General features: G+C 31.3%; 1 protein-coding gene across 3 annotated transcripts in view; it reads left to right on the plus strand.

The window, feature by feature from the left end:
* The first annotated feature begins 3,871 nt into the window (after window positions 1-3,871).
* LOC142323462 (myogenesis-regulating glycosidase) overlaps window positions 3,872-27,443 on the plus strand; it is a 131,272-nt gene continuing 107,700 nt past the window's right edge. Inside the window, exons 1-2 of one of the 3 annotated variants that reach the window (XM_075363121.1) lie at window positions 3,872-4,193; window positions 25,136-25,375. In XM_075363121.1, the coding sequence (XP_075219236.1) occupies window positions 25,163-25,375 (213 nt within the window). In that variant the 5' untranslated portion in view covers window positions 3,872-4,193; window positions 25,136-25,162. Of the gene's footprint in view, window positions 4,194-9,327; window positions 9,544-25,135; window positions 25,376-27,443 lie in introns of those variants that run through there. The other 2 variants (XM_075363111.1, XM_075363141.1) reach the window with 2 other exon arrangements.

The raw sequence follows: 27,443 nt of genomic DNA on the forward strand, positions 1-27,443 counted from the left end.
ATCTTTCATATTATAAATCAGTGTACCATTTTTATTTAACACATTATTAGATTTCAACTTATGGACCACAAAATTCTCCTGTATGCTCCATCTAATTTAGCAATGATACTTTTTTTCTACTTCTGAACACTTTTCTTTAATCCACTCTTCTTTTAGTAATTTGCACTTCCTGTTAAGAGTGTTTCTTAAATGTCGATTGTTCCATTTACTTTCTTCATCACTAGCATTCTTATATTTTCTACGTTCATCCATCAGCTGCAATATATCGTCTGAAACCCAAGGTTTTCTACCAGTTCTCTTTGTTCCGCCTAAGTTTGCTTGTGCTGATTTAAGAATTTCCTGTTAACATTCTCCCATTCTTCTTCTACACTTTCTACCTCATCATTTTTACTCAGACCTCTTACAATATCCTCCTCAAAAATCTTCTTTACTACCTCATGCTCAAGCTTTTCTAAATTCCACCGATTCATCTGACACCTTTTTTTCAGGATATTAAACCCCAATCTACATTTCATTATCACTAAATTATGGTCGCTATTAATGTCTGCTCCAGGGTAAGCTTTGCAGTCGACGAGTTGATTTCTAAATCTTTGCTTAACCATGATGTAATCTATCTGATACCTTGCAGTATCAACTGGCTTTTTCCATGTGTATATTCTTTTATTATGATTTTTTAAACTGGGTGTTGGCTATTACTAAATTATACTTTGTGCAAAACTCACTAAGTCGGTTCCCATTTTTTTCTATTTGCTATGACCACGTGCTATGTCCTCCTCAAAAATCTTCTTTACCTCCTTTTCCTCAAGCTTCTCTAAATTACACCGATTCATCTTAACCTTTTCTTCAGGTTTTCAAACCCCAATCTACACTTTGTTATCATTAAACTATGGTTGATATCAATGTCTGCTCCAGGATAAGTTTTTGCCCCATCAATGAGTTGATTTCTAAATCTTTGCTTAACCATGATATAATCTATCATGAGTTTTAAACTGGGTTTTAGCCACTACTAAGTTATACTACATGCAAATCTCAATAAGTCGATCCCCTCTTTCATTTCTTTTGCCCAGTTTGTATTCACCCATAATATTTCCTTCCTTGCATTTTCCGATGCTTACATTCCAATCTCCAACTATTATAAAATTTTCGTCCCTTTTTATGTGATTAATTACTTCATATACACACTCTACCTCATAATCATCATGGGCACTTGTAGGTATAAAGATGTTAACAATTGTTGTCGGCTTAGGTTTTCATTTTGTTCTTATTACAATGATTCTATCACTAAGCTTTTTGAAATACTTTACTCTCTTTCCTATCTTCTTGTTCATTACAAAACCTACTCCTGCCTGCCTTTAATTTGATGCTGAGTTAATTATTCTAAAATCACCTAACCAAAAGTCATTTTCCTCTTCCAACCGAACCTCACTAATTCCTTCTACATCTACATTTAACCTATCCATTCCCCTCTTTAAATTTTCTAACCTACCAACCTTTTTTAGATTTCTAACATTCCATGCTCGACTCATAGAATGTTATGTTTTAATTTTCTTGGGTCCCCTTCCTTAGTAGACCCAACTGGAGATCCAAACAGGGGTCTAATTTACCTACGGAATATTTTACCAAGGAAGGCGCCTCCATCTTTGTTACATGAAAATGCAGGAAGCTACATTTATTTGGAATAAAAAAACATCTGTAGCTTTCCATTGCTTTCAGTTGCGCAGAAAGCAAAGATTGACTGATGTGGATATGACCACTTAAGTCCTCCTGACCAACGCCCTTAACAACTACTGAAAGAGCTACTGCCCTCTTCCAGGAATCATTCCTTAGTCTGATTTTCAAAAGACACCTCTCTGATATGGGTGCACCTTGGGTCCAGATATAATTCTTATAAAAGCTCTACAAGTTTCATATTTTATGTGAAAAAGTTCACATAAAAAAGTAAAAGTTCATCTCCTTTTATGTGTTTAATTGCTTCATCAATTTATTCATATACACACTCTTCCTCATCATCATCATCATGGGCACTTGTATAAATGTTAACAATCATTGTTGGCTTAGGTTTTGATTTTATCCTTATTACAATGATTCTGTCGCTAAGCTTTTTGAAATAGTCTATTCTCTTCCCTATCTTCTTGTTCATTACAAACCTACTCCTGCTTGTCCTTTATTTGATACTGAGCTAATTATTCTAAAATCACATGACCAAAAGTTGTTTTCCTCTTCCCACCAAACATCGCTAATTCCTTCTACATCTACATTTAACCTACCCGCGTTTCCCTATTTAAATTTTCTAACCTACCAACCCTTTTTAGATTTGTAACATTCCATGCTCCGACTCATAGAATGTTACTTTTTAATTTTCTGGTGATTCTTTCCTTACAGTCCCCACCTGGAGATCTGAATGGAAGACTAGTTTACCTCTGGAATATTTTACCAAGGAAGGCGAATCTATCTTTGTTACATGAAAATGCAGAGCGATACAGTTTCTTGAAAAAAAAAACAGCTGTAGTTTTCCATTGCTTTTAGCTGTGCAGTACTCAGAAGATTAAGTGATATTGGTATGACTGTTTAAGTCTTCCTGACTTACGCCCTAAACAGCTACTGAAAGAACTGCTCCCTCTTTCAGGAATCACTCCTTAGTCTGGCTCTCAACAGATATCACTCTGATTTAGTTGCAACTTTGGTTCACCTACTCTATATCACTGAGCACTCAAGCTCCCTCACCATCGGCATGGTTTCATGCATTCACAGAGGGGATTGCTTCCTTTAAAAAAAGAAAACACCTCAAATCAACTTTAAAAAATTTGATAAAAATATAAAATAATATTTAATAATGGAAAACAATTTTTCCATAAAATACACCTTTTATATAATTTGAAAAACAGTTTAGGTTAGATGATCCAGTCAACTGGTGTGTCATATTCGATCACACTAACTTATTCGGACTGAAAACCATGTTATCCAAGAATTGCTTATGATAGAACACACCTCTCATTAACTGTAAGACATTGTGGTGCGAGGCGCACTGTTGGAAGTGTTAGTCAGTTCACTGATGAAATTGCCTCATCGATTGCCATCGTTACCTAAAGAATTCTACCACAAAAGGCAATTGTAGAACCAGGCAAAAATCCAAATCTGTTCCTTCATTGATACATAAAGTTGTATGTCGATGTTCATGGGCCATAATGACTGAGTTGTAAGGTTATAAATTTTATTTTAGGTTAGCTTTTTTTTTTTGATAAGATACCATAACTTGAGTATAATTCTGATCATGAATGTGGGTGTTATAATTTCACGACATAAGGTTTTGTTCATTGAAGTGATAAAGGCTTGACATGACGGTGGTAAAGTGCATGTATATCTTGGGATAGTTTTCCAATTAATAACCAATAAATTTATTTTGTGTAAAAGTTTAGCATTAAATTTTGATCAGATATATAAATTTTTATTTACTTAATAAAATTAATTCGATAAAAAATATGGCAATCTACAGATCTGATACCTTATCTGTCTGACGCTTGAGATAACTGACATAAAGAATGGTAACATCAGAAACTCCAGTTAGATTAATGTTAGACTACATGGAGGTTTTTTCATCAACATTTAAAAAAATTTTTAACAGTTTGTCGGTTCCCTTTGATCACATCTGAACGGATGCGGAGAACCTGTTTTTTTGTCATTAATAAATTAAAACTTCAAATTCGGACAGAATCTTAGTGCTAAGTTACGAGAACATCTCATTAAATTATTGTTTTGACATCTGACGTACAACTATATCACACGGAAGCATCTCCTACATTATAGTTACGCCTACATTAATTATATAGTAGTTAAATAGACAGTGCATCAAATAACACGAACGATGCTTACAGTACGTAACATTTGCGCCGCTGTGACGCGATTGTTTTTCGGCTAATTTCGAATCTGTATATTTTATTGTTCTGTTGCATTAATCTTCGCACAGGTATTATTTTTAATTACGCTGTCAATTCGATGCTCAAGTGAAAGGTGTAAGACGAAACGAAAGGTTTAAATGTACTTTTACAGTTATATTAACAGGCATTATTTTCATTTCAATCTTATTGGGAAATTAAATAGGTTTTAGTGGTATATTAAAAAATCGTGAAAGTTTTATTTGTTCGCTAAATTAAAAAAAATTATTTATCAAAAATCTTCATGTTAATATTACTCGAGTAAGTATTTTTTCTCGTTTTTTAAAGTATTCACTGAACCCGATTACTGTAATAATGCTAATTCTTACAATATTTTTTAGTTTTTCTAAGTATCGTTATGCAGTTTTTTTCTATTAATTAGTTTTCCTATTAATCGCTGAGCAGAAAGAGTACTGGTTTTGTGATACAAACCTTTGGTCTGAGCGTTGGGATTTTTCATTAATCTGTAATTTCAATTAAAGCTGTGGTATATACCTGAACTGTTGTTTTGAAGTAGTAATGTAAGCCACTCAGTCCTTGGACTCCTTTCTGCATAATTATATATTATTTTTATTCCATAAAATAACCTTCAAAATTATTTTATTTTTATTTCGAGATGGATCTGCATTACAGCTGGTTAATCCCTTTGACGAACATCAAATTATATTTTAAAGACTGTGTATATCACACTATTCCTTACTCTTTCATTCATTTCCCAATGTTTCATGTCATTACAGAAATTCAACCCTTCATTACAGACTGTAAATTTATTAATTAACCTCCAGATAGGTTTGGAATAAAGTGATGTGAAATTAAAGTGCAAGTGATTATAATAAGGGTTATTTTTATCTATTTTGCAGAAATTTATTAAATCGCTTAGATCATTTTGTAAGGAATATTCCTATAATACAAATATATCAAGTTAATAATAGTAGTTTAATAGTAATTTTATTATTACTGTATAAAATATCATACAAAAATACTATTCTGAAGGAAAAATATAGAGTTCTATGTTTCATGGCATAAATGCATTTGTACAATTGGCGAACTTTAGTATAAATATGCAGAGCGTGTACAGATCTCTTACTTAAACCGAAATTCCTATTCCCACAAAATAACCCTTAAATTGAGGTAATGTTGTCTGTTGACGACCTTAAATTTAGCATAACTCAGAAGCGAATCAACCAACTTCATCAAATTTTCACATGCACAACGTCATATACACTATTATAACTAATCTAAATTTCAATGAAATTGATAGAGTAGTTTTGGAGATCTTTGAGTCTCAATTTTTATACATGGGCCTATATGTATGCTAGCAGGTTACCTCTCTCTTTTTCTGTTTAGTCTTCGGAACCACAGTAAGGTATTACTTCAGAGGATGAGTGAGGATGATATCTATCAATGTAAATGAAGTATAGTCTTGTACAGTCTTACGCCGACCATTCCTGAGACGTGTGGTTAACTGAAACTCAACCACCAAAGAACATCGGTATCCACGATCTAGTATTCAAATCCGTATAAAAATAACTGCCTTTACTAGGATTTGAACCTTAGAACTCTCGACTTCGAAATCAGCTGATTTGCGATGACGAGTTTAACCACTAGACCAATCCGGTGGGCTACACTAGCAGATACCTGCGGCTTCGCACGCGAACTATGATTGTTGTAGCAATTGTTTAGTTTATAAATCGCTAATAGTATATGTAAAATATCTTGCTAATAGTACGAGTATAATTTATGAATATCCAAATTATGAAGTAATAGTCAACATTCATGTCTCCTCGATATGTAAAATCAATATTTGATAATTTTGAGATATTTTTAAACATGCATTAACACTATTCACCTAGAGAGATAGATGAATGTGTTTTTATATGTATTTTTACGCGAATAACTAATTAAAAATTTAACAACTACATTTTTTTGTAGAAATGTGATATGCACATTTGTATTAATGTTCATTATTTTTTGTAATAATATAATAACTACATTTTTGGTTTTTACCACAGAGAATAAAGGACTCGCTGCATGAGAAAAGCAAGCAGCTCTTAATCTAAAAAAATATACACTAGCTGTACTTGACCTTGTGACTTATTGATGGTCATTACAATATATATGTTAACTGAAAACTGGAGTCTTTTAAACTAAAATGGACATTTATTAGGTATGACTGGAATTCTAGGGAAAAATTCAGTTTTTCCTTTGCCGCAGCCTCTTAAAATAGTCGCTTCGATGATAATTTGTTTTAGAGACTTATCTTTCAATCGAGTTCCATTACATAACTGAGGTGGCCTCAGATTTCTCATGAGTATAACTGGAACACCTACTTTTAATTTTAATGTGTGAGCTGGTAACCCTGATACTGATAAAGAATTCAAAAATTCAGTCGAGTAATGAGTGGAACTGCATCCTCTTCGCTCTAAACTGTATTAATGGAATAGTATGTATTTTCATCTCCTGGAAATTCTTGCACTATTCAGCTATTTACTTGTTTATTTCTTGGTGCTAGTATCACACCTCACATAACCACCCACATCGTGTAAATTTTTTAATTCACACGAATGAATGAATCATCATTGTTAATTTTTAACTTTTTATACTCGGTGAGTCCATAAACCTTTTCGATCAACTCCGCCATTGAAGAAAGAGGGGCGGAGCGCTGTCGGACTAACCTGTGGGGGTGTCAAGAAGATAAGTGAATCAAATTTCATAACTCCGGTTCTTTTTAACTATCGATATAAAAAAAGTGGAAAGCCTTCTGTTATGAGCGTGCAGTTTCAATGAAATTGGTTCAGTAGATTCTGAGATTAGCGCGAACAAAAACCCAAGAAATTTGTGTATTAATACATAAATATAAGTAATATATATGTATATGTAAGGAAATTGCATTTTAAGCGAATGGTATTTTCAAACTCCTCAAACCTCAAAACGTAAAGAAAGTTCAATTTCACTCCCCAATCCCATCGTGTGAACGAATATAAAACCGTACTTTTCTTCGAAAAGTCGGTAAAAAAAACCAAGAAAAATTGAATAAATATAGTGCTAGTCTCTTAGAATACATTTTCGTCAATTATTTTCCATTTCGTAGCTAATAAATAAATTCTATCAGCATTAAAAATAATGCTATTAAAAGTGTTTAAAACTGAATAACATGTGGGAAATTATTCAGAGATCTCAGGTAAACAGTTTATATGCTAATATTTAGCATTTTATTTCAAGGCGAATAGAATTTTAAGTTTTAATCAGTTGAATAAACTGAAAAATATGTATAAATATTGCTTGTAATTTGTCTAATAAAAAGATGGAATTTGAGATGGATGACTACGAAGCGCATGTTCCGTAAATAACCGATTCCTATATCCCAGAGTTTTCAATTTTTTAAAAAAAAAGAGGAACAAGTAACTTCTTATTCTCTTATTTAAAAACTAAATTTTAATTATAATTTGTGTCTAGCATTATTGTTAGTTGTATTAAAAGTAACATTAGTCTTACTTAGTAATAATCGAAACGTTTTATTTAAAATGATTCAAGAAAAAAATTATAATGGTGAATAATAATATTAATAACAAAAGGTAATTCAATTTATTGGTTGATGTACTAGAGATACATTTTAATATAGGAATTTACATAGTTATAAATATTTATTAGATTTTGTTTTACTGTTGAGAATATTTTACTTCTAAAACTGTAAGATACAACATTGAGTGAAATATAGTAAACAATTGATAGAATTTGTTGTGTAAACTTGTGTTAATTAAGTAATAATACACACAAAGTTTATATAAAATCAAATATTTTTTAATTACTCTGGTTTTTTAAATTTGAAATAAATAGACTTTTCAATAATAGAAAATTAATAGATTAGGTTAGTATAATTAATTTCTAGACTTTTTGTACATACTTGAGAACAAATTCATAACCGATTTATAAATTACCGCAATAATCTGCTAATCTGCAGCATGTGTATCTCGGAGTTCGTTAAAACTTCGTCGGTAAGAGGCGACAAAGTCAACGAACTACGTTTACAGTTCTAAACATGACCTAAACCTAACAGTGAAACGAAAATGGAGAAACCAATAATTGTGAAAACGTTATATTTCAGTTCAGTTAGATTAGTAATAAAGAATACCTTCAAAAAATACCTCGAATTTTGTTAGCAACTTTTTTTTTTTCATTTGATGAACCGCGGGACTCGAATATGTCATTTATTCATTTTTTAATGTACCATTACGAATTGCACCGCTAGATAGCAGTACAAAGGGTTACACTTACAAAGTAATAAGTGCAATATTCCATCACGGATTTTCGATTCGTAAAGGTTTATTAATACTAGTATTAATATTATTAATTTTAGTTTTATTACAAAAGAAAAAATATGGTATGAAGTGAATGATATGACTATCAATAAAAAACATTGGCCGTGAAAGTCGATTTGTTTGTTCTAAGGCAATAAATTTTAAAAATGAATCCATAAGATAACAATCAGTAATTCATAAAAAGAATAATCTAACAAAACGCAGTGATATCCAAAAAAATTACATTGAAATTGTAAACCGTACGGTAAGAGTCAGGAATGGTCTACTAATATGTGATTAGTACGTACGGTCTAGTCAGTGATTCAGGGGTGGTCGAAATAGATATTTCTGTTGAAATCTGAAAACCGAAATTTTTCGCGATCATAATACTTCCTTCACTTCGTACAAGGAGGTAAAAATACCTGTCTTTTTTTTACTAAACTTCTCAGAGGTTAGGCAATATAAAGTGTGATAAATGTATTTATTCTCCGAAAAGAAAATTGTTCATAAAAGACGAAATTTGTTTTAGCGTTAAGAAATTAAATCTTTGGTCTTGTGAAAACTACATGTACATTTTGTATTAAAAGGAGAATTATTTTACAATTAATCTCCTCTTTAATTTTAAACTTTATTTTTTTTGTGATTAATTTCGTAAAAAGCTTAATTACAGAACTGCATCATATGAATTTTTTAAAGTTATTATTAATGAAAATTAATATCCAAAGTTATCTATTATACAGATAAATAATAATTATAATGTTTTAGAAATATTAATTTAAATTAATACAATTAAAATAAGTTAAGTTTCACTTTTTTTGTGTTTTACTAATAATGTAAGTCAAGTGTAGTTAATTATATACCACATCAGTTTTGTTAAAAGGTAATTAGCATAAAGGTGTCACTTCAGTGCTCTTCATTTAATTTCTGGCCGACCTACCGTGTAGAAGCTCGTTTATTATAACTTCGTAGTTCGATGCTTGTTTTAGGACGTGTGTGGTGAAATCTGTCCTACGGACTAGGCCTGCAGTATCCACTCTCCCACTCCTCAACACTCGACTATATAGCTTTGCTTGTGATGTAATCAAAAAACTGTTAATCAACAGGTATACTGACTGACACACTGTTGTCACGCGTACTATTGGATCGATTCAAACATAACCTAATCATCATAAAAGATACAGATAAGTCTCCGATTAAACAATATATTAATCGCGTGCAAATGTATTTATTCCTATCTATTATAGATCATTTATAAATTTCAAAATTAAATTTAAAAAGTAGAAATGCCTTCTCATCAACAAATTAATTACGAGGTAAGGTTTTCACAATTATGTAATTCATTATGAAGATCAATTATTATTATGCTCACTATTCTGACAGCAATTAAAATAAAGGGAGTGATTTATGAATGGCCAACGCCCATTTAGTATTTTTAATATATGTTCATTCATTTACTTACAGAAGTACTAAGTATGCATTCCTAGCCTCAAACTTATTTAATTTTTATGTATATTCTTCCAGAACAGGTTTATAATAATTAAGTTTTAATAAAGTATATTCTGTTAAAACTTTATTACCATATATAATTAAACGTATATGCTTTGTTAAAATATTTCAGATAGCATATTATTTTTATTATGTTTTTTAAATGATTCGTAGTTGAGAAAAAAATTTTATGTTAGATTCTGCTGCGATTAGTATGTTAATTCTAATTTAAAACCTGAACTCTATCGAAAAGAAATAATTAAAACCATTTTTTTTCTACTTAATACTATACTAATTTTAATTTCGTTTGTCTAAAACTTCTAATAAAATACGCCACAATACTGAACATTTTTAAAATTATGGAATGCTACTAAAAAAAAGCCAAAATTAATAAGAAATGTCAAAAGTTAATTTTTTACACTATTCTCTCGATTGTTAACAGAGGGCAAGACATTTCGGATGTTTGTATTTATAGGCGTTTGATGTTCTTTGAGACCTTTAAGTTTTATTAAACATTTCTTTGTGTATGGTGGACAAAAAACATATTTAAAAAAGTAGTAAAACTAAAATAATGACGAAAGTGTGGTTAAAAGTACTGTTAAGTAATGGTTAAAGGATGTTATGTAAAAGAAAATAACTTTATTAACAATTTTCAACAAAAAAAAATTTCCAATACGATGGAAATTGCATAAAATTACCTTTTAACCTAACAGATATTTTTATTAATTTTGTCTAAAAGAATGAAAACGAACTGGTAAATTTTCCCTTTCGACAGTTTTCAAACCCAGCCCTAAAAATAAAGAGTTCTGTAGTTTTTTACTTTCCTCTTTCTCTTTCAGCTTGAAATTTATTTTTTTTTAAATTCATTTTTCTAATAAGCCATTATCAAAACGGGAACAGTTTTCAATTTCAAACAACGGTTTGAGGTAAATAATTGAATTTAAAAAAAAATATTTTGAGATATTTTTTCAAATATCTCAAAATATTTTCGATGTTTTGTTTACATTTATTCATTGTATTTTGGTGATTTGTTAATATTTGGACAAATTAACGTACTGCAGGATCGAATTTGTGTAAACATTATGATTTTTTAATCTTTAGCACATTTATCAAAAAATGTTTAAAAAGTTATTTCTTAAATTATGAAATAACTAGAGTAATAAGTATAAAGTGTGCGAATTTGTCTCTGTGGAAGAGTTAAAAGCCACGAAAAGGTCCTTTTTCGATAAGCGGGTCCCACTTTTTTTTTCAGAAACAATAAAAACGCGCATTTTTACACTTATTTAGCAATAACCAAATAAACCAATAACCAAAAACCATTTTTACACAAAAAGGACCAATTTCCCACATTAATAATCAATCTTGCATTGGTCTTCTATATTTTTTTATTTCTACTCTTCGATTTTATTCAAACATGCTTCTTCCAAATGTGCATGAGAGAGATCCAATATAAGCATTTGTGCTTATAAATATAAATATAATCTAACCAAACTTAACCTACGTTCGCTAACCTTGACTACCGAGCGAAAGTTAGCGAGCGAAGTTAAGTTTGGTTGCCGGCTTCCGTGGCGCGAGTGGTAGCGTCTCGGCCTTTCATCCAGATCCCAGGTTCGAATCCTGACCAGGCATGGCATTTTCACATGCTATAAATCATTCATCTCATCCTCTGAAGCAATACCTAATGGTGGTCCCGGAGTTAAACAAAAAAAATAATTATGGCTCATTTACGTCCTCATAGAGAATACGTGCAATTTAGCAGAATAACACCTAAAGCTTGTTTATTTGATTGTGGAAATATTTCTGGTTAAGTTTATAGTCTTCTTCCCCTTCTTCTTTAGTATTCTTTTCCCTTCTTCTTCGTTCTGTAACAGACCGCATTCTATGATAGCATTGTCAAAAAAAAAGAAACTGCCGTAGTAGCTAGACCGTCATAGACATCTACAAAAATATTCAAATTTGTTTAATGTAGAAACTGCAGAATTCTGCACTGTTTTATCCACTCACTTAGTGGAAGGTTGTCTTCTCTGTTCGTTACTGGGTTTAGAGCAAGGGCAAAATATAATGTTGCAGTTGTATTTTCTTTTTTACAGAAGGTTAATAGCATCGTATACGTTTTTTTCTGAGATAAGTTTTGACAATATTTTTCTTTCGATATGATCTTGTATAAATGTTATGCTACTGGTCAATCGGCCAGGAAAAGAATTCTTGTAGTATTGGCCAAGAAGAAAGTGATTTTAATCTTTTTTAATCCATTGATATCAATATGCGTCGTACAGTTATCTATTAATCAGTAAGTAACATTTCCCAAACCAGCTTTTCTTAATTCATCATCCCACGAATGAATTACTTTAAAAAAATTTTCTCTAGTCGTCCATAATCATTTGTTGCTTCGATATTTTATCTATTTTGTTTAACGAAAAAAATTAGGTTAAGTTTGGTTAGACTATATTTATGATTTCTTTGCAAATACCCCCAAATGCCCACTGATGTGGAAGAAAAAAAATGGTATCCGCATATCAAAAAAGGTCCAGATTAAAGATTACTTGCAAAACCGGAAAACTGACGAAAAGTGAGAAAGAAATCTATCTGCAATATTAATTCATACTGATAACCTACAGGTTTGTGTTGAAAATTGTTAAACCTCAGAAAACAATATGCGCTTTAAATTAAACAGTTTTTCCAATTAAAAGGTTTCCTTGTAAAAGCTTTACTGTTTGTACGTGTAAAGTAAAAAAAAAATATATATTTAATTAAAAATGTTGTTTTGTTAAAAGGTTAATTAGGTTAGAACTTGAGTATTCTGTGTTTGTTGTTAAAGACGAAAATCGTGTGGTCACAATTTTTAATATCGATGAGTAGTGTTATACAATAATAAAAAAATTATAAAACGTCCATATTTTTAATTCTAAACGTTGTTCTTGAAGTTCTACAATTATTTTCTCGATCAAAATTACTGACATAATTAATTTAATTTGAAGAGCCAAAAAAAGCGTGTGATCATATTTTCTCAATCTGAATAAGAAGAAAAAATAAAAGTAGAGAAATTTGCTATAACGGAAAGAAAGGGTGTGACAGGTTTTGTCTCGTTATCGATGCGATATTTCATACACTGGAACAATGTTTTACAATTTTGATCTAAAGTAAAGTCAATTTTGATCGAATAAAAATTTTTATTACACAAATCTGAGCAAAAAGAAAAGAAACGTATGCTTACACAGAGAGAAAGTAAACGCCACTTCTGAAAATAGGTATTTTCTTTAATAATATGGTTTTAAGCAAAATATTCTGGCGCACAATAAAGCATTTCGCAGAAACAGACAATGAAAATACAATATTAACAAAAAAAAAATAATTATTTACACAATATATATACATAACCTATCTTTCTCAAAACGTGTCAAAGTAAACAGAGTAATTTTATTAATTGTTGTCTGTCCCGGGAAAATGTTATGCTCAACTAAAATACTGGTACTTTTTCGGAATTTAACAGCAAAAAAAAAAAAAAATAATAAATAAAAAATTTAGTTTAAATATCACGTTTGTTATGAATAAGTTGTATATAATTTATATATTTAACGTTAATTAGAAGAGGTTGGCGAGAGAAGCGAGCGTAGGTTATGTTTGGTTAGGTTATGTTATGTTAATATACGTACGATTCGTCAGCACACGAAATCAACATAACCTACGCTCGCCTAATCTCATTTAATTAACAATATACTACAGTTTTGTTATGTTTTTAACATAATTCTAGTTTTGCCTATTTTACCTTATTTTGGCTGTCAAATTCCGTAAAAGTACCTAAATAATAATTTTGCACTCTTTGCGTTTTGATGTAGTACGAATCTTTAATTTTATTTTCAATAATTATGGCTTGCCGTTTATTGCTTGCCGTTTTAAAAAATTATGGCTTGCTCATTTACGTCCTTATAGAGAATACGTGCAATTTAGCAGAATAACACCTAAAGCTTGTTTATTTGATTGTGGAAATATTTCTGGTTAAGTTTATAGTCTTCTTCCCCTTCTTCTTTAGTATTCTTTTCCCTTCTTCTTCGTTCTGTAACAGACCGCATTCTATGATAGCATTGTCAAAAAAAAAAGAAACTGCCGTAGTAGCTAGACCGTCATAGACATCTACAAAAATATTCAAATTTGTTTAATGTAGAAACTGCAGAATTCTGCACTGTTTTATCCACTCACTTAGTGGAAGGTTGTCTTCTCTGTTCGTTACTGGGTTTAGAGCAAGGGCAAAATATAATGTTGCAGTTGTATTTTCTTTTTTACGGAAGGTTCATAGCATCGTATACGTTTTTTTCTGAGATAAGTTTTGACAATATTTTTCTTTCGATATGATCTTGTATAAATGTTATGCTACTGGTCAATCGGCCAGGAAAAGAATTCTTGTAATATTGGCCAAGAAGAAAGTGATTTTAATCTTTTTTAATCCATTGATATCAATATGCGTCGTACAGTTATCTATTTATCAGTAAGTAACATGTCCCAAACCAGCTTTTCTTAATTCATCATCCCACGAATGAATTACTTTAAAAAAATTTTCACTAGTCGTCCATAATCATTTGTTGCTTCGATATTTTACCGGTAGAATTTAATATTTCTGAAAATCTTGGGTTCCTTGGGTTTTCCGTTCCTTAATACTGGCACAAACTAAATTGATGATCCGTTCCTTGACATTTTTCCGCCTCTACTTTTAAAGTTTTATCTGGAAGCAATTTATAAAATATTTCTGTTTCATTAGCATTGAATATATATAGCCTTCCTTAAAACCGTCACTCATGCGTCGCTTGATTTTAATAAAAGTTTCTAGAATATAGATTAACATTCTTAATTCACAAATTTTTCAGTTAAACGTTAGAACCTTTAAAATTCAGAAATCAGATTTTTTTGCGAAGAATTGAACTCTGGTTTTTTACCGGTTTTTGGAACATTTGATCGCCGCCTTCATTGCTGTCATTGACTATATCGTAAAACGGTCCTAATAACATGACGGTTGCTTTTATTATTGTATTCACGCGTCTAACTTTCCTCACATGAATAAAAATAACGTTACTAGAAAAAACAATCACCTGATGCCCAGAAAAATATCGCTGCTGCCGAGAGATTGGTAGAAATGTTCTGTGTAATAGAAGTAAAATGCAATGTTTTATACAGGAATACAAAGGGATCAATAAATACTGCTAGAAAAGAGAAATACAATGCGAGTCCCAATAGCGAGATTTTTCTACATAAAAACCCTCAACATACTATTGTTCTCTAAAACATGGAGATACCATGATTAGTCATCTCTTAGTAGCACAAACATGATGCAACTGTTGTTTACAATATTAAGAAAGTGCTTCTTAATAAGTACTTCTTAATATTAAGAAAGTGCTCGTGTTTCAAATATAAAATAATTATTTTAATTTTATTTTATTTCTCTTTTGCTTTGCCATCTATATAAATTTCAGTTCTGTGGTTCTGCCTCTCGGTTATTTTGGCGTGTGTCGTGTAATTTGTTCCATAGTTAACGTAACGTATTTGTTACATAGTTAATTTGATACGGTATTTTATAAAAAGTCTTTATCGTGATTTACACTTCAAACCTTTTAAAGTATTTCGTTTACGTGCGAATAGTTATGGCTGAATTTTATTTTGTTGTGAAAGATAAAAACTTCAAAGAAAGGCGCATGAAATTGTAAACAACGTATATGATTTCATGAAGAAAGAATCTTTAGTTTTAGGAAAACTAAAAAATGACAAGCATTTAATTGCTACACAGAAGTGTGAAGAGAGAACTGCAGCTGCTTGTAACATTTCCAGGACTCGGGTTCAAAGCCTACGAAAAGAAAAAATAGAACTTCTTCCATCCGAGGGGCCAGAATGTTCGTTCATCACCCCGAAAAAGAAAAAGAAACTTTCTAGTTACCGGATTAGAAAAATTTGATAAAGATGTTAGGCGAACTGTGAATGAGTTTCGCTCAAAGATAGGGAAGCTGCCGATAGTTAACAAACTGTAAAGAATTAAAATTAATTTTAACGGCAGTGAAATTAGTTAAGAAGAATTTTGAAAGAATTAGGTTTTAAGTAACGCAAAACAGAAAACGAAAGAAAACGTTTAGTTGAAAAACATCATATTTGCAGGCAATCAGTGATTCTAGAAAATTTAACCAGACGATTGTATTCTTAGATAAATCTTGGGCTGACGACAGCGGTGCAGGACTTCATTTACCAATAAATAAAGGTAAACGCTTAATAATAATTCACTCCGAAGGTGAAATGGGCATTATTCCAAATGCAATATTAACTGGGCGATTCCAAATCAAAAATTGGCGATTACCACGATAGCATGAATACTAAAAATCATTTGAAATGGGCTGAAGAAAAATTAATTCCTAAACTTCCTCCTGAGTCTGTAGTAGTTATTGACAATGGTCCGTATCATAATACCCTTTCTGATAAACTTCTATTGTCATCAAGCATGAAACACGACATGACTGTTTGGCCACAGAAACATATTCCATTTTCGTTTCAAATGCTGAAACCACAATTGTATGAACTGATTAAGTCGAACAAAAGTAACAAAAAACGATACCAATTTGACGAATTGTTGAAAAAAAAGCGGGCATCAGTTCTGCGATTTCCTCCACTTTACCACCCTGATTTAAATCCGATCGAGACGGTATGGTCAGAGATAAAACGACATGTTGCAAACCACAACACAACGTTTAAGATGTCAGAAATGCAGGAACTGTGTGAAGATATAATGAATTCGACGAGCGACGAACATCAGAAACCTTACTGTGAAAAGGTTAAAAAAAATCGAAGGTGAATATCAGAAACAAGAATAGTTAATAGATTCTCTGACAGATTGTTTCATTGTTTCTTTATGTAGTGCAATGATAATAGTGACAATTACACGCAAGAAAGTGATGTCAGTGAGGAGAGCGTTCTAGCTAAAGAATTAACGGATACAGAATTAGCCGACTGTATTTCATTTCAAAATTGATGCTTTCATTTGTTAACAATAGAACAATTATTTGGTAAAGGGGATTACTAAGAGTGAGGAAAATGTTTTTTCGTTGGGTAGTAATCGTCGCCACTCCAAGCTCACCGTAATTTGGCGGCGACTGTAGATGATAGTTACTCGATAACAATACAGAAAGGTACGAAGTAATACGATGGCGAAATATGTGGGAAAACACTAACATTTTTTTAGAATATGATCATCTGTTGTGTAGATAAGATACCTTAACCAGGGTTATTGAGAAATTTGATTTCAATTTCGTGATTTAATTATCTACTAAAAATACTATTTTTATGTGGGCTTGTTAGATTTCTGATGCGTAGTTAATGATGGTTATGATGTACGGTATGCGCTCCACGCTGATGCAGAATACGATTGTGTGGGAGGCAAGATGAGGAGGAAGTCGCGTGACCTTCACCCTCTCTTTTTTCCTGTTTAGCCTCCGGTAACTACCGTTTAGATAATACTTCAGAGGATGAATGAGGATGCTATATATGAGTGTAAATGAAGTGTAGTCTTGTAAATTCTCAGTTCGACTATTCCTGAGATGTGTGGTTAATTGAAACCCAACCACCAAAGAACACCGGTATTCACGATCTAATATTCAAATCCATGTAAAAATAACTGGCTTTACTAGGATTTGAACGCTGGAACTCTCGGCTTCCAAATCAGCTAATTTGGGAAGACGCGTTAACCACTAGACCAACCCGGTGGGTCACGTGACCTTCACTCGCAAGATGATTTAAAATCTATCATAGAAGACTAGTTTAAGTAATGCAGTCATGCTAGTAGAGAAAGAATGGTGTATAAAATTTTCGCTCTACACTAAGCTTACTCTAAACTACGAATACATAACTGAATTCGTAAATTTGTACACGTTTGGTTCTTAATCGATCCATTTTTTTTCATTTCACTTTTGGTGTTCCAAAATTATTTTTACTTCTCACAGTTTTGTCTAAAAACTTTTTCCCTACGACCTATAGGCGCTTAAAATAATTCACAGATTGGGTACGATAAATACTTATATATAAGCAGGATTTATGTACATTCCACTTTAAGTTGACGTTCTTGAGTTGTTTATGCTTTTCTTGTTTACGCTTATGGTGAATAATTACCAAAAATTTATTTTGGAGTACTTTGTCTAAAACGACGTGTAATACGGCATGTAATGCTTACATACTGGTTTTACTTTGTCTGTTATTTTGTTAAGTTACAAAACGGAAGTACCGTAAAAAGTAAACTAATCAACTTATATATAGTTAATCAATCTGTTTTTACATTTTTCGTTCTTTAAAGTATGACTGCAGTTTAATCACGATTCAGTTTTTGTTTTTTCATTGGTTGACTCTATTATCAGGGCTTTTACTAAGCCTAAAACTTTGCTTGAAAAAAGTGGTAAAAAAAAAAAATTAAAATTTACACCGATGCACTTTTAAAAGTGAAGGAAATTTTCAGCGAAGTGTACAGAAATTGAAAATAATTTTATTATGTTTTGTATGAGAAATTGTTCATAGATAAATGGGTACAAAAACAGAGTGATCTAGTTGGAACTATTTTTAGTTGGTCGACTGAAACTTTTCAATTTGTATTTTGCCAAAAAAAAAAATCATTAAATAAAAAAACATCTTTACCAGTAGAATCAGCAATTATTTCTGCCTAAAACATAAAGTAACTGGTTTTTTCATCCTACTTTCTACCGGCATAGAAAAAAGAACGAGCTTATATAATTTTTTTTTTTTTTTGTTAAGAATGTCAACTTTAGTACTTTCCTGGACACAAAACCGGTTAAAATAAATATTTAAAATTTGTAGCTTCATCTATTCACTCTTTTTCTGCAGCTTTGAAGTTTTAACAGTTTACAAAAATCTTTTCATAGCGTACAGAAAGGTTTACTTCTGACGACCGACATATCTATTTACAACAGATATAAAACAATTTTTTTCCAGTTTAATTCTTAATATACATTAGAATTATTTTGGAGTACTTTGTCTAAAACGACATGTAATACGGCATGTAATGCTTACATACTGGTTTTACTAACTTGAAAAAGAAAAAGTTCAGGCAAAGAGTAAATCAGGCTAATGATAGAAAATACCCGAGTTTGAGTTTTTATATTTTAGTTAAAGAGTTGTAAAACCTCCATACTGTTCATACCAAATTAAAAATGCTTCTGTCTTATGATAGTTCATTAAAAATTAGTTTAAACAACAATAAAAGTGTCTTTACGTTTAATTAAAGATACGGAAAACACCGTTTTAAGCCAATTTTTGTATACCTATAATTCGAGCTATCTAAATTCACAAAACAGTTCTGTAAAACATATCTTTGAGAAAGAGTATGCACCTTTATCTTTATTCTCATCGAATTTCAAGTCCTTTTAATTGCTGTGTCTTTAGAAATGTCTTTATCTTCTGTAATTGTATGAAACAATTTTTAACAACAACTTGACACATATAGTTTTATAACAGAAATTCAAATCGACATCATTTATAAATTTTAAAGAGCAATTAAAAAGAAAAAATGAAATCAAATATTTAAAAACTTCAACTAGATAGTGTTATCGAAACCTTCTCTTGCTGACGGTGCGTTTTTTAAATTTTAGTACAGCTTTTTGTAGGTTCATACACAAAGGACTGGAAGGCACTCCTCAACTCCATCCATCTTAAAATAAAAATAAATATATAACTGTTGCTATTAAATATCCGCCCGAAATTAGAAAGACTCAGCAGCAAGGGACTGACATCCAGTATTTGCGATTAATAGGGGGATAAAATATCCCTCGATACCCTTGCGTTTCGTTCTGTTCCGTTCCGTCCATGTAGTTTTCTGGGTACTATTCCATATATATTTGAATTTTCGAAACATCTCTGCAAAAACATATTCGAAAAATAGAAGGCTACAATAATAAAATTGTAATATTATTTAAAGATTATAGTTTTTTGTTTTTTCAGCCACATACTGTGTTGGGTTTTACGTTCTGCTTATGCCTTAGAAAGTAGGCTGAGTGCATTCTTAAAGTAGTAACGAAAATATTTTGGTATATCTGAAATCGAAGCATTTTGAATTGAATGGTAATCGATTAAAAATAGATCTGAGGGTTTCAGAAAGTAACTCTATTGAAAGTTTTTGGAGAAATGGCATCGAATGCAAGCGTTTAAGAACCGCCTATTGATCTTATTTTTTAATATTTATCATCATTGATCATAATCATATTTCAGAAATTTAAAAAATAACTATCTATTATTTAATACCAAATTTTTAAGGCATCTGTAATATTTTTAAACGGTAATAAATACAATAAATTCTCTGTATACACGTGTGCGCGCGTATGTGTATTCATAAGAGATTTACTTGAATACCATTATCAGCATAGAAGCTTTGTATTAAACTTATTAATACCGTTTAACATTTGGTTTGCATTAGGTAGTTAAGGAGTAAAATGCGCTGTGTTATAGTGATGTTTATAGAACGATTAGAATGACGTACTATACACATTACGGTCGGTTTTCCTTGTAACTAATACTACTACTACTAGTATTCGTTTTTGTAGAATATGTGAACAATACTACTGTTGTCTGTTAAATTATCTTTTACTTTATTTTTTCTTTATGTACTTCAACTATCTTTCTAAATGTTCATAAACACTGTTTGTCCTTGATGTACGTTGTCAGTTTTCAAATGAGAAAATATTTTATAAATAACATTACAAAATATTACGTTTTATAAAAAGAATTCCTAATTAACGTTAATTTTTAAAGATTCTTAAAAAATAACGCTAACTTTCATTATATTTCAATTTTCTAAAAAAAAAAAAAATGATTTCTAATTCTAAAAAAGAATAATGAGTTGTAATTCTCAGTTTCTTTCTGAAGGATTGCTTCTTTTGAATCAAGGTCTGAAGACCTCTATCTGACCTTCAAAGATCAGAACCGGGATCCTCACAAGATGCAATACTCTCGAATTTATTATATAGATCTGCATACAAGTTATCGATTGTAGATGATATACGTCAACTCTAGTGTCGGTTCGGCGCCTGAAAAGGCTTTGAAGACTCTTAACTATAAACTTGAAAATTCTTTTCAAAAATGGAGAATTGTGGTCACAAACCAATAAATATCATCTTTTGATTAAGATTACCTTCAGTTCTCTATTTTTTAACAGATTTTATTGTAAGGTACGAAATTTATCTTGGTTTTTGGTTAGAATCGATTTGAAATCTTGTTTATTTTACCCTCGGTAATTCAAAAATATCAATGTAACAGAGTATTTAATAGATCATATACGACACATAATCATCAACATATACCACAATTGAGATATATTATCCAATTATTTAATAGGGCTTTTAGAAAGGTTTGCCAAAAATCCTCGCATTTCAATCAGTAATTTTTTAAATAATAACTGACACCCTCTTTTATCTAATTGATCTCCGTTTTATATTCGACTCTAAATTTATCGTTTACAAAAAATACAGCGAGCTACGTTACAGAAAATTCTACAGTCATCTTATGAGACATCGAATTTCTTTAGAAGTACGTTATCAATTTGTAATTAGGAGGATGCGATGTGACTGGTAGAGATGTTCTATGAAAATTTCCTCTTTTTCATTTTAATCTTTTAATTTATAAAATCGGTATCGATTCTTAATTTACCTGAATCAATTTATTACTTCTTCCTTTAACAAATTTAATCTGTCTACGCATCTATTAGACGTTTCTCTCTAAAATTCTGTGACCTCAGAGAAACGAATTTTCTGGACTCTTCATTTCTTCGTAATTCCTTTATACGCCATTCCAATCTTATTTTAGATAGTTGTAGCTTATTATTATATACATTTGTATATTTAAAATGAAAGAAATAAAGCATTCCGTGTCAGACTTACTAGGGAAAGTGAGAAGTGAGGCAGTTTCCCGTTATGATCTTCATTGAGCCAAATATAAAATATAAAAATAGACTAGAATTTGAAAAAAGGTCTTTGAAAGACTTAAAGAACTGTATATACGATGTGGTTGTAAGATGGTCAACTTCAGTCGAAGGTCTGAAGGTCGATGACTCCCAAAGAAAGTTGAGGATCTCTTAGCAAAAGATCTTCGGCCTCGTCATGACTTCAACTGAGAGTGGCTTCAGAAGCTATGAATAATTTTTTTTAAGTATTGTCTTATTATTCCGTTTGGAATGCAAATCCCTAGAGGACCTCTGGTGGGGGCTTTCCGAACCTGTGGGGGTCGCCTGGATAAGGTGAACCGGTGGTCACTCTGATGCCCGTTGGAGGAAGGTAAGCTCCCCCTTTCTGAAGTAATGCCTCACAGCAGTTTACAGAAAGAGGAAGGACTATCAGTGGTGAAGGTTTAGTCAATAGAGCACAGGCACACGTACGCACTAAATAACATTTTGTGGAACCCGTTAGCGAGCCCGACACTTTGTTCGTAAGTGGTATTTCTCCTCTCAAAAAAAAAAAAGATAAAAAAAGAGCTCCTCTGGCAAATCCTAAATCAGGATTATATTACAGTTCAGGGATTCTCACTTTGAGACATGGTCATTGGTGGCATACTTACAGCCTACTTCTACATACAAAAGACCATTCTAGATTATTACATTAAGGTTTTTATCGGTAGGATATTTTCTAGAGAAGATTTATTTTACTATATGGGTGGATTCAGATAAATGACAAGATGTGGTGTTGAGAGAGTTTAGGTTCAGTTTGAGGATGCAGTTTTCTACTACTTCGTGGAGATGTCCAAATTAGCTTCTTAAACAAATTTATCAATAGCTGTTACTTACGGCTGATTGGTGGTTATTAGTGTTTTTTAATCCGATTCAATTTACATGTTATCGCAAGTCTTGAAAAAACTTAACATGCTGATTAATCGACATTGTTATGACGAGAAAAATTCAAAAGAAAATACCGAAAATGTTCTGCTCGTTCAAAATAAACTTTTTGAGAACTTCGGAAATTTCTTAAGTTTTCGGAGGGATACCGATAAAATTTTGCAGAAGAGGAGGATGCATATGCTTCAATCAGACAAAATCTAGTGTTAAGATTTTCTAACTCTGGAACACGGGAATGGCTTGATAATTTCCACGATGCTTTGTCATAGTGGTGAAGTGGTTGTAATTACATTGGGAATAAGCTAGTTAAAGCCGAGTCTGTTAGTAAGTAGTTGGTTGTAAATCTGCTACCGGTAAAGAGTTCAATTGAGAAGTAATCTTCACAAAAGCATTAAACGCTCGGGAATAGAAATACAGGGCGTAAGCAAATGTATGATCCTTATGGACGGATCAAGGGAAATCACTAAAAACCTTGAATTAAAGCAGTCATATCTTACCAACGCAATTACAGTTTCATAAAATTTAAACCGATTAAGAACATACGTCTGAGCACATTGCAGCGGTTTTATCGTTTAAAATTAGATACGAGTAGTTACAGACACTCAGTGAATATAAAGTGTTATCATATCACTTTCTAGTCTGTTTGAATTCGAAAAAAGTGTGGTGTGTTTTCAAAATACTACGATTTTTCAAGTTTTGTAAGTGTTAAAAGTTTTTGGTAGTTAGGCTTTTAGGAGGAATATTAGATAAGGTCAGCCATTTTTTTTTACTTTATTTTTTTGTATGCTTCAATTTAAAAAAAATATATATGATCGGTTGGCAACCAAAAAATAAAAATGTATTAGAATTGGATGAGTCTTAAATATTCAAACGGATTAGGAGTTTTTTGGGGGCGCAATCGCTTGTTGCCCTCTGATTTCAAGAAACTAATATGTATAACGCATGCATTCTATTGTTGAAAGATTCACTGGTACCGTAGCATTCTCGAGTGACAGTACTATTAATAGCATTTTCAAATCATCTACTTGAATTAAATTGAATAATTAGATGAATTCACTAAACCGATTATTATTTTTAGGTTAACCCTCAAAACCTAAATAGTTTTGACTTAAATTATGAAACAAATATTAGAATATATAATAATAGTAACCCACCGTCAATTACACGTGTTTTGCGATTATTCACACCGCATTTTGAACGCTGCAATTGTGCTATGAACTGACGTACGATTCATGCCTTTGCAGTACGTTGTAATTCATCATACGAGGGTCAAGGTCTTATTCTTGTAGCTAGTCGGTGATGATGTATCACTCTAAAAAGACGCTACCGACCCCGTTTTTTTTAATTCGATTCAATTTACGTGCTATCGCAATTCTCGAAAAGACTTAACATGCCGATTAACCGACATTGTTACGATGAGAAAGATTCAGAAGAAAATACCGAAAATGTTCTGCTTGTTCAAAATAAACCTTTCGAGAACTTTTCAAAGTTCTTAAGCTTTCGGTGGGATACCGATAAAATTTTGCAGCAGAGGAGGATGCGTGTGCTGATTGTGGGTCAGCTGAAAGGAAAGATAGTGATTCCAAGAATAAAAGAAGGGTATAATTCAACAAATGATATTTGCTTACGAAAAGACCAAACCAAACGGTAGATATAAAGTTCTTCTTTAGATTAAACGCGTTCTCAGTCGCGGAATCTCATTAGAAAATAAAACACTATAAAGGAAACGAAAATACCATCAGAATATTTGTCCCGAAGTCAATCGTTAGTTTAAAACAAACTGATCCTTGAGCCACAAACTTTCCAGTTTCTAGTGTTTGGTGTGGTTCGGCTAAAGACAAAGAACCTAATTTTTAACGGAACGATATTAAAACGTGAAACAAAATATTAGTAGTACCTATGATCTAAATATAAAAATAACAAGTGAATACTCATTTAGAGAAACGACGTAGTTTTTAACTGAAGTGTATCTGTCACTTTAATAAAATCCCATGACAAATATTGATTGTAACCGATGAGTATCGATTACTTCCACGAACCAAATCGTAATTTTCTCTTTTATTTTATTAATGACTTTGGCAGTCGGCTAGAATTTTAAATGTGAAATAAAATATTTATTTAATAATTAGTTATCGGTTACAACAAGAACAAATCGAATATTTGTGACAGATTGCTGGAAATCTTTTATCTTTTAAAGTAAAAAATCAGCCTTTTACTATAGAAAATAATAAATTTTCCGTTTTACTGGAAATCAGGTTTACTGTCGAACTAAGTTATTTTATTTATCTTACCGACGTTACATAATAATTTATCTCCAGTTAGATTACTGTATTGTTACTCCGTGCAATTTATTTCTTCATTGTATTTTCAAAAAGTGTTATTATTTATTTATACGTTCCAAAGCAGAATTTAACAACAATATTAGAAATGCTTATAACTAATAATTTCCTTTAGATGACCTTGCACGAAGGTATAGTAGAATAGGTGATCCTTAGACATTCAGGCTGTTCGTTAGCTTTTTTTTATGATATTAATAATAGTTATTCAGAACTAAAGTTGTTTTAATATTGCAGAAGCAAGGATTGATTGACGGCGCAAATATGGAGGGGGCTAAGAATAATGCTCTAGTCTCACCAGGACCGCAGCTGAGTCCAGATGCTATCGGAGGAGTAACTGCGAATAATCGTAGTAGCCAGAGCGGGTCACATAACATCGTCGATGTCGGTGGGGACAAAGGTCGTTTAAACAGACGCAACTCCATCTCCTTACCCAACGTGCTGGAAGCCATGGAGCCACCGGAGTATGAACCACAGGTATGCGATCCTGATAATAGTACAATTACGCATTCACGCCCTCGATTACATCAGCGAGAAACAAGTTTTCTTTCTTATTAAAAAATAAAAATATCCTATTCTTGCAAAATCGCTTCTTACTTCCTTGTACGAAGTACAAGGAAGTATTGATATCACAATATTGGATTATTGATATCACAAAAAATTTCGGTTTTCAGATTTCAACGGAAATATCCATTTTGATCATTCCTGAATCCATTTTGACTAGTTTCGGCGTTATTTCTGTTCGTACGTACGTATGTATGTATCTCGCAAAACTCAAAAACGATTAGCCATAGATTGTTGAAATTTCGGATTTAGGACTGCTGTAACATCTAGTTATGCTACACCTCCCTTTTTGATTACAATCGACTGGATCAAAAAGTTCCAAAAAGGCCCAAAATCCAAAACATTTGGATTTTGAACTTTTTCTTAACTGCAATAATAAGCCCTCATTGAGAGTTTTTCAACGATATATCATATGTAGTACTTATTTTCATCGGTTCCAGAGTTATAGTCAGATAAAATTTAAATTAATGAAATATTTGGGTCTCACAAGGGGAAGGCACGTTGTTTCGAATTAGATTTCTTTTCCTTTTTTCTTTAATTTAAATATATTGATTTACTAATAATTATTAATCTCGGATTGTAAGAAAAATTTTACAATAAATAATAATTTAATAACAAAAAAAAAATATGGAGAAATATCAGACGTTATTAATAAATAAAATTTTATGTAATTTTCATTTTAACAAAATGTGTACGTGTAATTTAATAGGCAGGCGTACAAGGAAGTCACGTAGTGTCCACATCAGATTTTTTTCATCATACTAAGCTTTCTCAAATATAGATACTGTACTGAAAATATTGATTAGATTTATTACTTTTCATTTATAAAATGTTTTATTGATGAATCGATTTATTACATTAATTTTGCTATAATTCTACCTTTAAATCTTTTTTTATATGAAATCTCTTGTTCAATTGTTGGACTTTTTATCCGTTCTTTACACTTATTCATAATATTATAACTCGCAGCCTTAGACCATTCAAGAATTATTATATGAAGAGAAATGTCCCGCGAAATATTTAACTTACTTTAAGCTGGAAAAAGTAAAATTCTTAATGTGTGTCTTATCCGGACCATATTTTGTTTATACTTATCCTTAATATTGAGGGTTATATAATTTCTAATTTACACGCTTCAAACAAATTTAATGGAATAAAAATTAAAAATTTCCGGTTTCTGGGGTGGGATTGCTCATCTTTCAATTTTCCCTGAAAACCTTTACTTTAAATACTCGAACTTTTCCAATTAATTACTTTGAACATTTTTTAATAAGGTATTGTCTGTTCATATACGCGTTTCACTTTTCTTGTTGTTGTTTGGAGAAAGAAAAAGTGGCTGCGTTAATGTAAATGTTTATGAATATAATAAAATACAACATACTTTTTTACATTTTATTGTGGTAGAAAGGAACGCAAAATATGAAGATAATTTTCGAGATATTAATAATTTTTTTTTTTTATTTAGGAATAAAAATTCCCGTCATTTTGAAACTTATAAATTTAAAATTAAATTGATATTTAAATAACTCGTAGAGATGTCGGATTAGACATGGAAGACAAATTTGATTAAAATATCGTATCCTTGAGATATGAATTTTTATTAAAGCATTTCCGAACTACGTTTTTACGAACATTTTCCTTATATTGAGTTGAAAAACAGATCGAACAATAGCTAAATATTGAACGGATTTTTTTATGCATACATATAATATACCTGGTTTTTGTGAATACAGTATACTGTATTATAACCACAAAACTAAAAAATTGTAAACGATATATTGTATACATAAAAAAGAAAAATATTACTGAAAATTATATTGAAAAAAGGTCGACAGTTTATTTTAAAAGGGATATTTGACGGAATCTCTCCTTATTGGTACCGATGCAAAACAGGTAAACAACGTTATTATTCGAGACTGTTTATGTTATTATTTGTTTTGTATAATTAAGTAATTATATTATTATTCATTTTTCGTACTAG

This window comes from Lycorma delicatula, chromosome 1 (assembly GCF_047948215.1).
Source record: "Lycorma delicatula isolate Av1 chromosome 1, ASM4794821v1, whole genome shotgun sequence".
NCBI lineage: Eukaryota > Metazoa > Arthropoda > Insecta > Hemiptera > Fulgoridae > Lycorma > Lycorma delicatula.